This window comes from Prunus dulcis, chromosome 3 (assembly GCF_902201215.1).
Source record: "Prunus dulcis chromosome 3, ALMONDv2, whole genome shotgun sequence".
NCBI classification, from domain to species: Eukaryota; Viridiplantae; Streptophyta; class Magnoliopsida; order Rosales; family Rosaceae; genus Prunus; species Prunus dulcis.
In genome coordinates, this window is record NC_047652.1 from 19476391 (window position 1) to 19492290 (window position 15900).

The following is a 15900-nucleotide window of genomic DNA, read 5'->3' on the forward strand; positions in this document are numbered from 1 at the left end:
AAAATCAACTAGTAGACACAAGGATGATTTTGCAGGGGGCGGGTGAAGTTAGGAAACTGGGGTATTCATGTAAATTGTTCTCCTTTAACCTTTTTTTATGGCAAACCAAAAATCACCTGATATATGAGCAATGCTGAGTATTCAATACACAAAATTTCGGGTATATAGTGAATGCTCTTAATTAATTGAGGTACATATCGAAATGAACTACTCATATCTAGCTCTTATTTTGGAAACTGATAGTGATTTGGGTTTGAGAGGTGGTTTTTGCCTGTCTGTTTTTAACCTTTCTGCAACAAGAGGTTTGACCAATGAGTTTTCACTGGCAAGACGCATAATCGCTTGAGCCTACAATGACAATATCTATGGGAATCAATATAGCGGATAATTTTATATAATTATTCACAATTTGGTAAGATATAACATTATAATAAATTGTTTGAGAAAATTATTTTCAGGAAAAAGAAGTTGAACAGTCAAATATGGCAGTCACAACATAGACATCATGGATTTCAAGCTTTGGGCACATTATTATTTCCTGAAAATTAAACATTTGTGTGCATTTCTTTAAACTATTCACCTTATCAGCAGGAATATTGTCATAGACATTGATAATCCCATCATAAAATATTGTAAGTTCTGAAGTCCTGTTGGATTGATCATCACATCTGTGTATGTACACACACAACAAAAATTGAAGAGGACTAACTTCAAAAGGGAAACTAATGTTATAACACAATAAATAATTAGGGTAACGATTTTGGCACTCTTAGCTTATAGAAATTCAATTTAATTCCTTTTAAATAATCTCAGTGGATGTTCCAGAAGCATAAACGGAGAGTGCCAACATTGCTACCCAAATATAATAGAGATATTTAGTGATATATCCATTTCTAGCACTAATATTATAAATAAACCCTACACAATTGAATTCCTATAAACAAACCCAAAAAAAACCCAAAAAATGATAGCTAGCCTTATTGAATTTAATATTGATTATTAAATTACTTTGATGCCCTATTGAGTGCTTTGGGTATTTTTATGAGATTTTGGGGTTGGGCTTGTTTTAAGAAATTGATGGCAGTTTTGTAATTTATAAGAAGTTAAAAGCTTTTTTGTTATGTTGTAAATGGGCTTTGGGTGTGTTTCTAAAGTCCATTTTATATAGGGTATTTTTATAATTTGGGCCCCCATATTGGGTATAATAGTGAATCTCCCAATATAATAAGCATATATAACGACGACTATAAGGAAAACATACCGCAATCCAGGAAGCAACTGTTGCTCTAGCAAAGATAGCCGGTGTCCTGGAAAATAATTTCTACCAAGAAATTTAGGTGGTAATAAAGGGCGGGGTGATGAATGCCTTTTGATAATTTATGATTCAAATTCAGCTTTCATGCTGGTTTTAGCCACGTTATTTTAACTTCTTGTAAGAAGATACTTTCTGAAGAACCAAACACTTTGAGACATATTATTCTCTTCATCCATTGATCTTAAGCTGATGTCTCTTTGCTGGTCATCTGGGGTCCTTGTAACTTTTTCAAAACCAGAACCATTTTTATTTTCGTCTTCTCCATACAGTTCTTGGTCTGTTTTCATGAAGAAGTCCTTTGTTATAATTGGAGTGCTACAAGCCATGATATATATGTTGCTCTCTCCCAACTAATTCCCAAGAAGTGAAGAGAAGTCTTCAAACCTATGTATATATATACACACACATGAGAAAGAAAAACAAAATTGCTGAACATCGAACCCATATAAAGGAAATGAAAATTATATATATATATAGCCAAATTCCCATCATCCCATGACTAGCACGAAACTGAAATGGTATATCAAACGGCACTAAGATATGAAGAAAACAGTTCAAAAATGCATACCAAGTTATATAGAATATGCATATATGTTTTTTTTTTTTTTTGATGACCTTTCCTATTGAGAGGGGCGATAGCATACTAAACTCACACACACTACACGGATGCTAGGACTCGAACCCAGGACCTTACCTAAGGGAGTAAATACTCCATACCACTACACCAGAGCTGGTTAAAAGAGAGCAGATGTGTACCTGAAGAGGTTAGGCTGTTTTATGAGTATGTGCACATAAAGCAAGCTCATATATATAGGGTAAATTGCCAAAATGCCCCTGAATTTGTATCTAATTATCAATTTACCCCGTAACCTCTTTTTTTAGATAATTAAAGACTCAAACTAAATTTTATTATCAATTCCCCTCTACCGTCTAAATCTCAACATTTCATTTAATTTGCCGTTAAATATGAGAGCAAATTGGTCCTTTTAAAATTTGAAATAATATATATATAATTATTTTAATAAACAGAGGGGCACACCCACTTCATCTTTTTCCCTTTTGTTGTAATTGAAGATACAAATTACAAAGGGGAGGGGGGGAGCTCGAATGAGAGAGAGAGAGAGAGAGAGAGAGAGAGAGATGGACCCACATAGTTTCCTCTTGGTTCAAAGGGTCAGGATCTAGACAGAATCCATGGGCGTACACTGCAAGCATCAGCCGAAGATTGTGCCACGTGTATTTCTGATGCAAGGAACTACATGATCCAAAACTGCACATACAGTAAAGTTGCGGTTGGCAATTGCACGTATGAGAGCATCCATAATAGAAGGGTGTATAAGGGGGTATATATTAAATATACATTCTTTGTCATTGGAATTATCTCCAATGAGGAGATGTAAAGAGTTGTAAACATACATCACTACTATGAAGATGTAAAATAAAATGCACATTTGTATATATTTTTACATCTTTTGCAGGCGAGATCCATCAGAGAAAAGAGAGGAAAAATGAAGAAAAGTCAGCACAAAAGGCTGGCACCCGTGGCTACAGTAATTGCTGGAAAAAAATTCACATGCGGGGCAATTTTTTGGTTGTCATGTTCCCCCCAAAACGGCTAGTTTGCAACAGCCAATTGAATTTTCAAAAAGAGCAAACAGCCAACAGCCAATAGCCAACATTTAATTAGGCAGCAGCTTTTTTTTTTGGGATGAAATCATATCTTCAACGAATTTAATTATTTTTAAGTCTATTTGTTTGAAAAAAAAAAATTTAACCTAATACAAAAAATAATAATTTTATAAAGTAAACCCAAAATACAAATTTAATACAAAAACGAATTAAGACAAACAAATCAATTATACATATTTAGATTTACATCATTTTTCATTGGAGAAAAAACGTATTTACACCCCCCCAAGGTGTAAAAGGAATGTAAAAATGGCTTTACACCCCTAAAAATACACCCACCATTGTGGATGTTCTAAGTATTCAGACGAGCATTTCTGTGGTTTGACAATTGCACGTATAATGTGTTGAATTAATTGTGGTCAAAGAAACATATGGTGAATTTGAATTCACCATCTTATTTCGAAGTCCCTTGAATATGACATCAATTAAAAAACGGAATTTCCCATACAAGTGAAAAGGCACCAAATAACTTTGAACCAACATAATGATAAAACTTGTCTAAAAACACTATAATTAAACACACTTGTCACCATTACCTTCTCTCTCTCTCTCTCTCTCTCTCTCTCTCTCTCTCTCTCTCTATATATATATATATATATATATATATATATATATTCTAACCTATATATCTTTCCCATAAAACCTTCACAAAATTCTTTCTACTCAACTGCAACATGTTCATCTGAATGGGTGGTTCAGAAACAAATTTATATTGAATCTTCATGCTAAAGATTACATAGTTTAGACTTTAAGATTCCGTAAAGACTATATAATAAATGCCACACATGAGTCACAAATCAATCAGAAATATGTCTTTCTTTAGATTCACCATCTCTATTTTTTGCAACCAATGGGGTGTTGGATTGGCCTAGGTCATTGGTGTGCTCCCAAGTGGTTATGGGTTCAAAATCCCATGTACCCGTGTATATGAGTTTTTCCCACTCCCTTTTTCTAACTCTGGCCCAAAAAAAAAAAAAAATCTCTATTTTTTGCCTAATTAACTTTCTTTCTCATTCTCCCAAGGATCTACTGATTTTGTTCAACCCTGAGAATTTCACTGCCAATGGCATTTACGACACACAAACCTGAAGGAGCTCATATGTTATTTTAGCTATGAAGCCCTTTACCCAACAGGGTTTGCTCTTGGTTCAAAAGGCACTCATGATACAGAAAGAGCATATGGGCCGACCCTTAGTTGGAGTCTCAGCCCTAGTCTGCGCAGCTTGTATTTCTGATGCCACTAACTATATCCTCCAACATTGTTCATATAGTAAAGTTGCAATTATGTTGTACGAAAATTGTCTATATAAGTATTCGGACAAACAAGCATTTCTTTGGTCCAGTAGTTGAGAACCAAACGAAGGTGTGCGTTATGAATCAGCAAAACACAAGCAATCCAACGTCATTTATTCGGATGAAAGTAGGTTTGTTTAGCAATCTAGTCACCGAAGCTGCGAATACAATGAAATTGGAAGCAACTGGGTAGGGCTTGTCAATGGGTCGGACTAGGCTTTAAAGAGCAGAGAGAAACTATTGGGCTGGGCCGGGCCGGGTTTTTTAAGAAAATTCATAGTCCAAGCCCGACTCATTGGCCGGGCTTGAGAAGGCCCATTGGGCCAGACTAAATCCAATGGGCCAGGCCTGAACGGGCCTACTTCATTAAAAAAAAAAAAAATCATAAACTTAATCATAAGGGCATTTTAGTCCAAATTTGATATTAAACTCACTTAATTCCAATATTTTCACATTAAACCAAATTCATAAAACACCCAATAAAGTCACACAACTTAATAAGATTTTCCACAAAAATAATAAAATCAAATATTATTCTTGATGTTATTACATAATTAGACCGTAAGACGTTTTAAAAAATAATAAGTATCAAAAAAATATTTTTTTAAAAAGATGGTATGAATAAATTTGCAAATATTTGGTGATGTGTTCAAGAAAAGTATGATTATATTTGGTGGTACGATTATGTTTCGTGATAGGATTATATTTGGTGATGTGATATGTTGTTCATCTTATTTATATAGATATATATATATATATATATATATATATAATTGTTGAATTAATAATTGACACAAATTAATGTGCTAATCATCCAATTATAAACTATGAATTAGTAAAGTAAATGAAATGAAACAAATTATATATGTGATTTAAATGAAATAATCATAAACCTAAACTCTTATTTATACATAATTATATATATATATATATGCGGGCCTAATGGGTCGGGCTTTTGTGGGCGGGCCGGGCTAGGCTTTTTTGATCGGGCTGGGTCTATGGGCCGAGCTGGGCTTCGACACCCAAGCCCAAGCCTAGCCCATCCCAAGACAGGCCGGACCATCTCAAAGCCCATAACGGGTCGAGCCTGATGAGGCCTACAACTGGGTGTTTGGAGCCGTTGGAAGTATATGAAAAGATCCGTACTTCGGTTCAATGCCCTAGTGACCTTTCTAGTTGTGATTGTAAAACATGTCTTCACAATGCGATTTCACGGCCAATTGAGATTGGAAGGGTTTATAGTGAGCGTTTTAACGTTCGACAAAAGACTTGGAATCTATTAATAACTCTGGGTTTACTCAACCCAGAGTGGTGGAAGTAAACCCTTGTTGATTAATAACACAATATAATTAGTAAGATCAATTATCATTAGATTAATGGTATTAATTATATTGTGATGTATTGTAGAAACATCTCCTGACTAATTGTCTTTTCCCTGTAGGCCGGCCGGGCCTGATTCTACTTTAAAAGAAGAACACAACGACCGAGTTTTCCAAGTCGTTGCTTCAAACTTCTTGACTATAATAAGAAATGAATACTTTTTTCACACCAGAATAATAATGTTGCTGGTGAAGTTTTTTTAACTTGGTTTTCAATTGAACATGGAGAATGGTCGTGTAGGGTGTTACCTTTGACTCTTTCATAGTCGAGACATTTGGATTTAGTTAGATGTTGAAAAGCTTAGTGATATTAAAATCATGCAAACGTCGCTGTTTGATGAAGGCCTCTAAGAAAACACCACATAAGCAGACTTGCATCCATCATTCTAAGTCCAACTTGCTCAAATTCTAACCATGTTTTTAATGGAAAGAATAAAAGAACAAGTCAATGCACTTGTTTGCTTAACTATTGATTAGCATTCATCACTGAAAATCCAGCTTTTCCCTTTGCCGCCTTTCTCTGCTTTCAATCCTTCATCATCTTGTAAAATGCAATTTCTTGCATTATATGCTCCTTATTTTCTCTTTGTTTTATGCCTTCTTCAAGTTTCCCATCCCACTATAGCCCAAAAGATCAACCAGTTTTCGAACTGTAACACTACTTTGAATTACACTTCTGGGAGTCTTTATGAGCAAAACCTAAACCTTACCCTCAGTTATCTTGTTGCTAATGCTTCTCTAACAGGATTCTACACCACAAGTATTGGTGAGAACAGTGATGTGGTTTATGGCCTTGTTCAGTGCAGGGGAGACCTCTCTAAAGTTGATTGCCATACTTGTGCAAATACAGCTGCAACTGAGATAAGGCAACTCTGTTTTAGCCAGAAGGAGGCTTCGGTTGGTTATATAAATTGCTCGTTACAATATTCGGCTCAGCGTTTCTTCTCTACTTTTGACAGTTTTCCAGGAGTACAGTTACATAACACCAAGACAGCAACTGATCCTGCTCTTCTTAAACGCCAGTCAGGCAACTTGGTTAAGAACCTTTCATCAGAAGCTGCTTCTACTCCTTCCAGATTTGCTCTTGGGTTCACCAGTTACACAGATTTTAATGATATATATGGCATGGCCCAGTGCACCCAAGACTTAGCAGAAAACACCTGCTTAACTTGCCTGCAAGAGATTGCCAGCCATGTTCCTGAGTGCTGTGATGGATATGTTGGGGCTACACTAATTTCTAAAAGTTGTTATCTTCGGTACGAGACATATTCATTTTTTCTGTCACCAATAGCGCATCAGCCACCTCCAGTGGTATCTCCTCCATCTCCTTCCTTGCTTGAGCCTAAGGCTGGACATGCTGGTAAATTCTTAGGTTCTTTTGACACATCCCTGAAATTAGTATGTTATTCTTGCGATGAATCAATTGCATCAATTATCAGATAATTCATTTAATTAGCATATAATAAGCTTTTAATACTATGAACTGAGTGCTTTTCCAGCAAACAATCGAATATGAATTGGAGATGCAATCATTTCATGTTTTTGCAGGAAAGAAGAGCAATTCAAAAATCATCCTTATCATAGTAATCCCACTAGCTTTAGCATTGACTGTGATAGCCACAGGCTGCGCTGGTTACTTATTCTGGAAAAAGGCCAAGAGAAATGGGGTTGGTACGTAGCTCATAGCTCTTATCAATTACAGAATTTAATCACGTTTCTAGCTGTAAGATCTGAGCTTTCTTCTAACATCTTGACCAATTAGTGGAGATTTATATGCTGAAAGTTCTCTGTTTAGGCCAGTGGTTGTTGCATTTTATATGTCCCAAGATATTACCTTAGCATATTATCATGCAGATGATGTTCCTGATTTACGTGAAGATGGTAATAATAGCATGGATGCACTTTTGATTGGACTAAGTACACTTAAAGTCGCAACCAACAATTTCTCAGAAGCATATAAACTTGGAGAAGGTGGATTCGGTCCAGTTTACAAGGTACTTACAATTCATTCGTAATCAGGGCATTCTCTATTTGACATTAGTGTAAATGACACTGTCCATATGCACCTCTAGGGAACACTGCCCGATGAACAAGAAATAGCCGTGAAGAGGCTGTCACGTAGTTCAGAGCAAGGCCTAGCAGAACTAAAAACGGAAGTGATGCTGGTTGCTAAGTTACTGCACCGGAATCTGGTAAGACTGTTAGGCTTCTGCTTAGAAGATGAAGAGAAGCTACTCGTCTATGAATACCTACCCAATGGGAGCTTGGACAAGATCTTGTTTGGTATGAACTATAAGGTCCCTGAGTTGTTCACTTTAGTGTAGATTTGGTATTCATTCTTGTTCACAATTAAATTCTGTTTGTCTGAAACTTAAACTTTGTATCTAGATCAGAGGAGACCATTTGGCTTAGAATGGGAAGGAAGGTTCAAAATTATTGTTGGAATTGCTAGAGGGCTACTTTATCTGCATGAAGATTCTCAGCTTAGGATTGTTCATCGAGATTTGAAAGCCAGCAACATCCTGCTAGACGAAGAGATGAATCCCAAAATATCTGATTTTGGTTTAGCCAAACTGTTTTGTGGTAGCCAAACTCATGGCAATACAAATCGGATTTCTGGTACTTTGTACGTCACAAACTTAATTCCTAGTTAGAAATACAATGTTTATTGCTTGACATACACTTCTCTAACTCATTTATTCATGACTTGCAGTGGATACATGGCACCGGAATATGCTAAAAATGGGAAATTTTCGACTAAATCTGATGCCTTTAGTTTTGGGGTTTTAGTTATGGAAATTATTACAGGTCGAAAGAATTCCAGCTTCCGCAATTTCTCAAATCTTCAGAGTTATGTAAGTATGCAAAATAATAAATGGGAGCAATATGTTAAATTGACGGAGCACATGTTTCTTAAAGTTGGATTGACTTGAATTGAACACTTGGAAATTGTCATATAGGCGTGGCAGCATTGGGCCAATGGAACATCTTTGGAGTTATTGGATCCAAGATTGGGTGACCAGTGGCCTAAATATGAAGTTCTGAAGTGCTTCCACATTGGGTTATTATGCGTGCAAGAAGCTCCTGCTGAAAGACCTACCATGTCTGAGGTTGTTATGATGCTCAATAGTTACACCATAAACTCCACCGTCCCGTCACAGCCAGCATTTTATGTCCGGCAAGAGAGCTCTGCAGACTCACAGCAGTCGGTGGCTCGCCTCGAAAGTTATGGTGCATTAGAACTTGATCAGTTAGCAGAAGCAACTCTAACAGTCACTGAACTCTGTCCTCGCTAGCTAGCAATTGCAAATTGCAATGTCATAATAATTAGAAATGTATTTTTCAGCCAGAAAGTAGATTCTGCTACTGATTCTTATTTTGGTTGTACAAATTTTTTGTTCGTGCGCATATTGTCAATTAAAGGACAACTAAAACCCGTTACGTTTGGACAAATTTTTTGTCTTTTCTTGTGGTGATTAGGTTGACGAGCAAAAGATTGTGCATATTATCATAAGCAAACCAAATTAATTACAACAACTTGTTTCGCAGCAACAATACAATAAATTTATTTTCTTGTTCTGTAGGCCGGCCACTAGCCACTAGCCACTAGCCTGTTTTGTAACCTTTGACTGCTTCTTTCACCAGAATAGTATTTGCTCCAGAAAAATTAGTTTTTGAATGAGTACCGTGAACTTGCTCAATCAAACTGTCAAAACAGTAATCTAAAAATATTTTTGAACAACAAAACGAACAACTAATTGTCGGGGATGGTTTGTTTGTTTTGTTTTGTTTTTTTTTTTTTGGTGTGTGATCATTTTGAAAAAAATAGCTTCATTTAATTCTTTGGTGGTATCAACTATCAAGCAAAACTCCTTTTGTTTTAGTGTAATTTTCGCTTCAAGCACTTTTATCAAAACTTATTAAAGCTTCTATGAGTCGAATATTGTATTCGCATGTGAAGATATCGCTTAAACTGGCTTTATGGTGAGGGTCAATGTACTAGGGACCTTGTCGAGATTTCTTGTAAGAAATATTTTGATAAAGTAACATGTGATCTTCGAAAATTTGGTTATGAAAAGAGTGGTGGACGTGTTTATTATGGAAATTGTTTTGTCATATTTCAACTTTACACATTTGTCGATGATTAGTTTTTTTTCTTTTCTTGCGATTTTGGGTTTCTTTTTGTTTGCTTCTAATCTTTGTATTTTTGGAGAGTTAGTGTCTTGTTTCCCAAAATGTCCATGTGGTTGGGGTGTGTGCGGAGAGTTCGTGACAAAGGCAAATCAACTGCACCGATTTAATTGCGCAGTCTAGAAGTTGGATCCTGATCAGTTGTGGCTTATCAAATGAATAACAAATTAATCATAATCTTCTATATGTATAACCTCAGAAATAGTACTTGGATCCTGATCCCCCGCCCCGCCCCCGCCCCCGAATTCTTTTTCGTTCCAAAGGCACCCAACTTCTCCTTTTCAACCAAACCCCACTTGCCTTAATCATATTCTTATGAAGCTATGTGTCTTTCTTGTGAAAGAGAAGATGGGGTCTTTGGTTTGGTTAATTGTTCAAAGATTTGAGAACGACATGTCCATATTTTTCTAAGTTCTTAAAGAAAAACAAAAAGGTGAAAAAAAACTGCTGTATATATGTACAAATTCCTTGAGATTCTGGGTTGGATTATTAGATTAGGTGTATCGATATATACCTACTAAACGTTGGCCAAAAAAGATACACCTACTAAACGTTGGCCAAAAAGGATACACCTACTGAACATTAAGATGAAGTCACCCACCCTGTCCTTTAACGTGGATGCCATAAACCACTCCACTGTATACTTTTGGTCCTTTTTTTCCTTTGAATTCACAGAATTTAATTACAAAGATAATTTCAATCATGTCAAGAACCTGAATATATGAACCCACATTCATTGCTCGGATAGTTCACATCAAACTATATCACGATTAAAATGCCTCCAAAAGTTTAACTGTTACTTCAATTTTAACATGTAGGTCTTTTCTTAGTGAAGATCTTCTTGGAGTCTATAGGGCTCGAGTCATTGTTTAGTTTCTCTGTCAGGCTTTAGTCCCGTTTCTTCACAAATATATATATATATATATACACGTAGTCTACAACAAGAAAAAAAATATGATAGTTGTAGCAGAAAAATAGAAGAAGAATAATATTGGTATCCAAGAGCGAACAACCTGTCACTGCCTTATATCATGATACTTGACCAACTCAAACAACTAAACCACAAACCAATATTATCTTCGCTCTTACGTGTCTTCTCCCTTCTCCTTCAACGTCTATAAAAATGAAGTTCCTAAGTGGAGATCTATGTGGTTGACTCTCTGCCCTCTCATTCTACCCTTCAACTTCTTTTCCCTTTCTACCACTAAGCAAAAATATGGCAGCTTCAAGAACAACATTAGTGAGCTTGGTTGTTGTGACCATGCTCATAGAATTGGCCATGGCAGCCAGTTACAATGTAGGAGGTCCGAATGGCGGGTGGGATTCCACTACCGACCTTCAAACTTGGGCATCATCCCAGACATTCTTAGTAGGAGATAATCTCAGTAAGTTATTTACACACCGAAAGATATTGACAAGGAACATCTTACATAATATGGGACAATTTTTAATCTGATTTTACTTATTTTCCTATACTTGAATTAAGAAATTGGTATCTTTATTATGTGCGCAGATTTTCAGTACGCACCAAGCCATGATGTTGTTGAAGTTCCAAAGGCAGACTATGATTCTTGCCAAGCAAGTAACTCAATTCAGTCTTATAGTGGTGGCAGCACTACCATTCCTCTGTCTTCTCCAGGCAAGAGGTACTTCATCTGTGGAACAACTGGACATTGTAGCCAAGGAATGAAGCTAGAAGTGGACACTCTTGCCACTTCTGCTGCACCAACTGCTTCTCCTCTGAGCCCTGCTCCACAAGAATCTCCTTCAATCCCAGCCCCTTCTTCCTTGGACACTCCATTGGCTCCAGAAGCTTCGACTGCATCACCGGCACAATCACCAGAATCTGCTCCCACTTTGTCCCCTGCTTTGCCATCTGAGTTGCCCATCAGTCCTGCATCAAACCCAACCGACATTCCTTCAACTGAAGCTCCTACTTCCATCTCTCGAACTGGATCTTCAGCACAACCATCTTCCTCATCACTTAACTGCAAATTAGGCAGCCTCCAGGCGAGTCTCACTGTGGGGTTCAGTGCTGTTGTGATCATGTTGTTTCTATCTCCCTAGGCTTTTAAACAAAGGAAGATTTAGATTGTTTGTGAAGAAGTTTATGTTCATTGGGTTTTCTGTGTGACAAAATTTCTTGTGCATTTTATTCCAATTTTATGATTGCTTCCTTTTGCATATAGAAAAGAAACTGTTGTGCAAAGTGTTTTACTATTTAGAAGAAATGAATGTTAGGGCTTGAACCAGCATGTTCAGCCGTTTTGGATCAGACTGCTATAATACTACAGAAACTATAACTAAGAAACCATTTTTAGGTCTGATAAACTGTTTGATTCAAGAGATCATCAACATACATGAAGAGTGCTAAATAATATTTGTCATGGACCGACGATCGATTAATTGAAACATTCGAGATTGCTGGAAAATAGAAATACCCCATTAACTGTATGAACTTCACTGCAACGCCACAAAGTGACAACAAACATCATAGTATGCTAGTAGCCAACTGCAACACCATTGTTTAAATTGTAGCAGACCCAACGGCAGCACTGGTCAATACACCCTGTTTTGTTCTGTTTTCAAAATCTTTTAAGAAGCAAATATATAACAAACCCTCTGCCAACTGCCACCCCACCATTTCCTGACATGCTCTTTTTCCAAACCTGTTGAAGCCTTGATGGCACAAACCCATTCAAATACAAGCAGTCCTCTGAGAAAGCGCCAAAAATATTACGTTGCAATTATAGGCATTGTAAGATCAAATGCAGGAAAAACCAATCGAATTCAATCAATGCAGAATCCTTCTGTATGGTGGCGTCCACAAAACCCCTAGGTTGTATTTCCCTGCTAATCATTACTTGATCAATTTGCTGATGATGGAGATTTGGGCAAGTGCACTCTAACATGATTCTTGATCCATTTGCAGCACATGCTATAATTGAGATCCATGCCGTTATTTGAAAATGTAAATTGCTTAAAGATGATGAACAAAACATCTGTTACAGATTTGTACATGCCTTTGTTGAACTACTGTAGTTGAAAACAATGATAGATATTTAGGACAAATGAACATTTTTGTTCGAGATGTGACAGTGAACAAATTATGGATGCCCTGCACTCTACGCTTACGCCGTACGAGGGCGAAGGATATGATCCTGTGATATGTCAACTACATATCAGGGGACATGAATTGCCGCATGGGAACACCAGGGTAACTTATGAAAGGCATCAGCTTGTTTCCAGAAGCTTGTGTACTCATGGCTATGACTTGCTGCTCCGACTTCTCTTTTTCTACCCTTAGCCTCTGCTTCTCATCTTGAAGCTCATCTTGAAGTTCACTCTTCTCAGCCTGTGTAGAGACACAGAAACTAAAAACCGTTATGCATACTCACCTGGTTCTAGTATTCAGGACATGGTGAAAAAGATGAGATGCATACAAAGCATTCAAGTAGTTCAGTTTCTGAAATCCAAGTAGGCGTGAGGAAGTAAAGCTCGCCTTCAATTCTTTAATATTTGCTTGCAAAGGCTCAATGGTCTCTTTCAGCTTCTTGGATTCACTTTGTAACTGATGTTCTGTTCCATGGAGTTGAGTCAATTGATGATCTGTTCAGAGCAGAGGAACCCACCTGCTTCATTGGGATGGGTTTGGGGCTGAGGAAGCTGAGGGAGATGCGATAAATGATAACGATCGTTCATCTGTTTGACTCTCGTATCTTTCTCCCTTCTTCTACATGCGACCCTCGAAACTCCTCATGTGGGACATAACTGTTTTGGTGAGGAAAAGTTTCCACCTTTGGGACGATATATGATAAGAACTTGAATTTGTTACTAACGGAAAGATTAACCAACAGTATTTCATCTTTAGGATTTCGATGGGACCAAGTTAAGGACAGAACTTCTAAAGATGGACTGAATCATGTATTTGGGCTAGCCCAATGCTCACTCGTTGCAAAACATGCACACGTGAAGCATCTTCTCAAACGTTGTCCTTCTAGTCGAGGTGCTATAATTTGGTATGAAAGTTGCCTCATAAAATACTCGAATGCACAATTCATTAGTAGAAGTGACACAAGTAATGGAACTATGTGATAAATACCAAATTCGTTGTTCCTCCCTCATTATTTGATAAATAACCAAATTCCTTGATCCTCCCAAATTCGCTGTAAATTTGAACTTTTTGGTTTGTGTATGCACTAGAAAGGTCAAAACTAATGATATACTACACAAAAATCAAAATACAAATATGAATGAGGACAACATTTGTAAGTTGAGAAGAGTGTTAAGTGACTCTTTTTTCTTAAGATTGTTAGTTTATTTTGTGACGTGGAAACAGTCGTTGTGAAACGATGTCGTCGCCATAATATAGTCACCGTATTTTGGCCCACGTACAGAAGAAGAAGTTGGCTCCTTTCAACATAATTTGGAACTCTCTACATCCTTTACTGTGAATGAGAATGAGTAATTCTTGTTAACGTACTTGAAAATGATGGTTATGCTAATTAGAAAAATAATTTTTATTCTCATTCCAATGTTTAGTTTGTATAATAAGAGTAATTATTTTTATGAAATAACTTCATAATTTTTCATTTTATTTGCATATTAGTTAGTATAAATATTGCAACAACATTGTGGTTTTTAGAACGAATTTGGTGGTACTCTAATATCCAGAACATATGATTGTCTGATACCACAATGTACACAACGCAGTCAACCTGATTGACAGGCGGCAAATAGACGGACATCGAAATCCACCAAAAGATGAAAAGAAAAAGAAAAAGTCATCATTGTAAGAAAAGAAGAACACAGAGACTGGCTGCTGTTGACAAAGATGCTCTCTTTCCTCTCCAAATCAAATCCACCGTTACAAAATCAACAAACACATTATGTACAATCTGAACCCAACATTACCTACCCACCTATCCAATAATAAGAATCAAAGAGATTGAAAAAGAAGAAAAAAATTGTGGGGAAATGAATTTGCAGAACGAAATTGGAGCTAAGCATGGACAGGGCCTGGCGTCACCTGAGGCTGCCTTGGTGGATTGAACGGCGGCGGCGCCGTTGAAGCCGGCGGAGGCGGAGAAGATGGCGGATTGAGAGTTGGGTCTGGCGGAGGTGGAGTTTGAATTGGGGTCGCCGGAGGAGGTGGAGTTTGGATTGGGGTCGCCGGAGGAGGTGGGGTTTGAATTGAGGTCGGTGGAGGAGGTGGGCTTGAAATTGAGGTCGGCGGAGGCTGGTTTGAATCTGGGTTAGGTGGAGGTGGGTTTAAATTGGGGGTAGGTGGGCTGGGCTGTGTCAAGGTGGGATCTGTGGATGGTGGGTTGGGCTGGTTCGAACTGGAATTGGGGTTGGGGAAGATGAGAGGAGGAGAAGAGAGAGAGTGGCAAGAGTCTGAATCGGCGGAGCATTTGTGGGTTTTCTGGAGGCCATGCCGCAAAACCCCAAATCCCAAAACGAGCCCAAGAACCACAAGCACTGTGACTACGAAAATGAAGATCTTTGTTGCTTTTCCCACATAGCACATTTTCGTATTTCCTTTTTCTGGGTTTTCTGGTTCAGAGTCTGAGAGATTGACAGATAGAATGGGGGTGGTGGGGTTTGTTGGGTCCTTTTCGTCCTCTTCTCATGGTGAAGAAGACGAGAGAAGAGAGTGAGGGTGAGTGTGAGTGTGAGTGTGAGTGTGCATTTTGGTTTTGGTCTTTTTTTGTTTTGTTTTGGCTTTTGTGGATTTTAGGATTTGGGAGAGAATTAAGTGAGGCACGTGAAGCCCAACTTCAATTCAGATAAAAAGAAAAGGTAGCATGGCTTTGTTCTTGCCATTTACCGACGCCAAGTACCATTAGCTTAACTGCATTGTAGCAGAGAGTGACTTTCCCAAAATACCCTTAGTCTTGTCAATTATTTTTTAATATGAGTGTTATTGAGGAAGGAGGTTCAAACACAAAATTACGGATAACTGCTATTAACTACTTAAGTTATAAACCTCGCTCTCGTTCTTACAATTAATCGCCCATGGTGTTAATTCAG

General features: G+C 37.5%; 3 protein-coding genes across 3 annotated transcripts; 2 read left to right on the forward strand and 1 right to left on the reverse strand.

The window, feature by feature from the left end:
• The first annotated feature begins 6225 nt into the window (after positions 1-6225).
• LOC117621939 (cysteine-rich receptor-like protein kinase 10) lies at positions 6226-8972 on the forward strand. The gene is made up of 7 exons (XM_034352467.1): positions 6226-7048; positions 7225-7347; positions 7531-7670; positions 7749-7959; positions 8065-8302; positions 8390-8531; positions 8637-8972. The coding sequence occupies exons 1-7, from the start codon at positions 6226-6228 to the stop codon at positions 8970-8972; spliced, it is 2013 nt and encodes a 670-aa protein (XP_034208358.1).
• Positions 8973-10902: 1930 nt separating this feature from the next.
• LOC117623069 (uclacyanin 1) lies at positions 10903-12187 on the forward strand. Its single transcript, XM_034353920.1, has 2 exons — positions 10903-11252; positions 11381-12187. Exons 1-2 carry the CDS (start codon positions 11084-11086, stop codon positions 11932-11934), a joined length of 723 nt encoding a protein of 240 aa, XP_034209811.1. The 5' UTR covers positions 10903-11083; the 3' UTR covers positions 11935-12187.
• Positions 12188-14686: 2499 nt separating this feature from the next.
• LOC117622694 (pollen-specific leucine-rich repeat extensin-like protein 3) lies at positions 14687-15573 on the reverse strand. Its single transcript, XM_034353456.1, has one exon. The coding sequence runs from the start codon at positions 15395-15397 to the stop codon at positions 14870-14872; it is 528 nt and encodes a 175-aa protein (XP_034209347.1). The 5' UTR covers positions 15398-15573; the 3' UTR covers positions 14687-14869.
• Between the last annotated feature and the right edge of the window lie 327 nt (positions 15574-15900).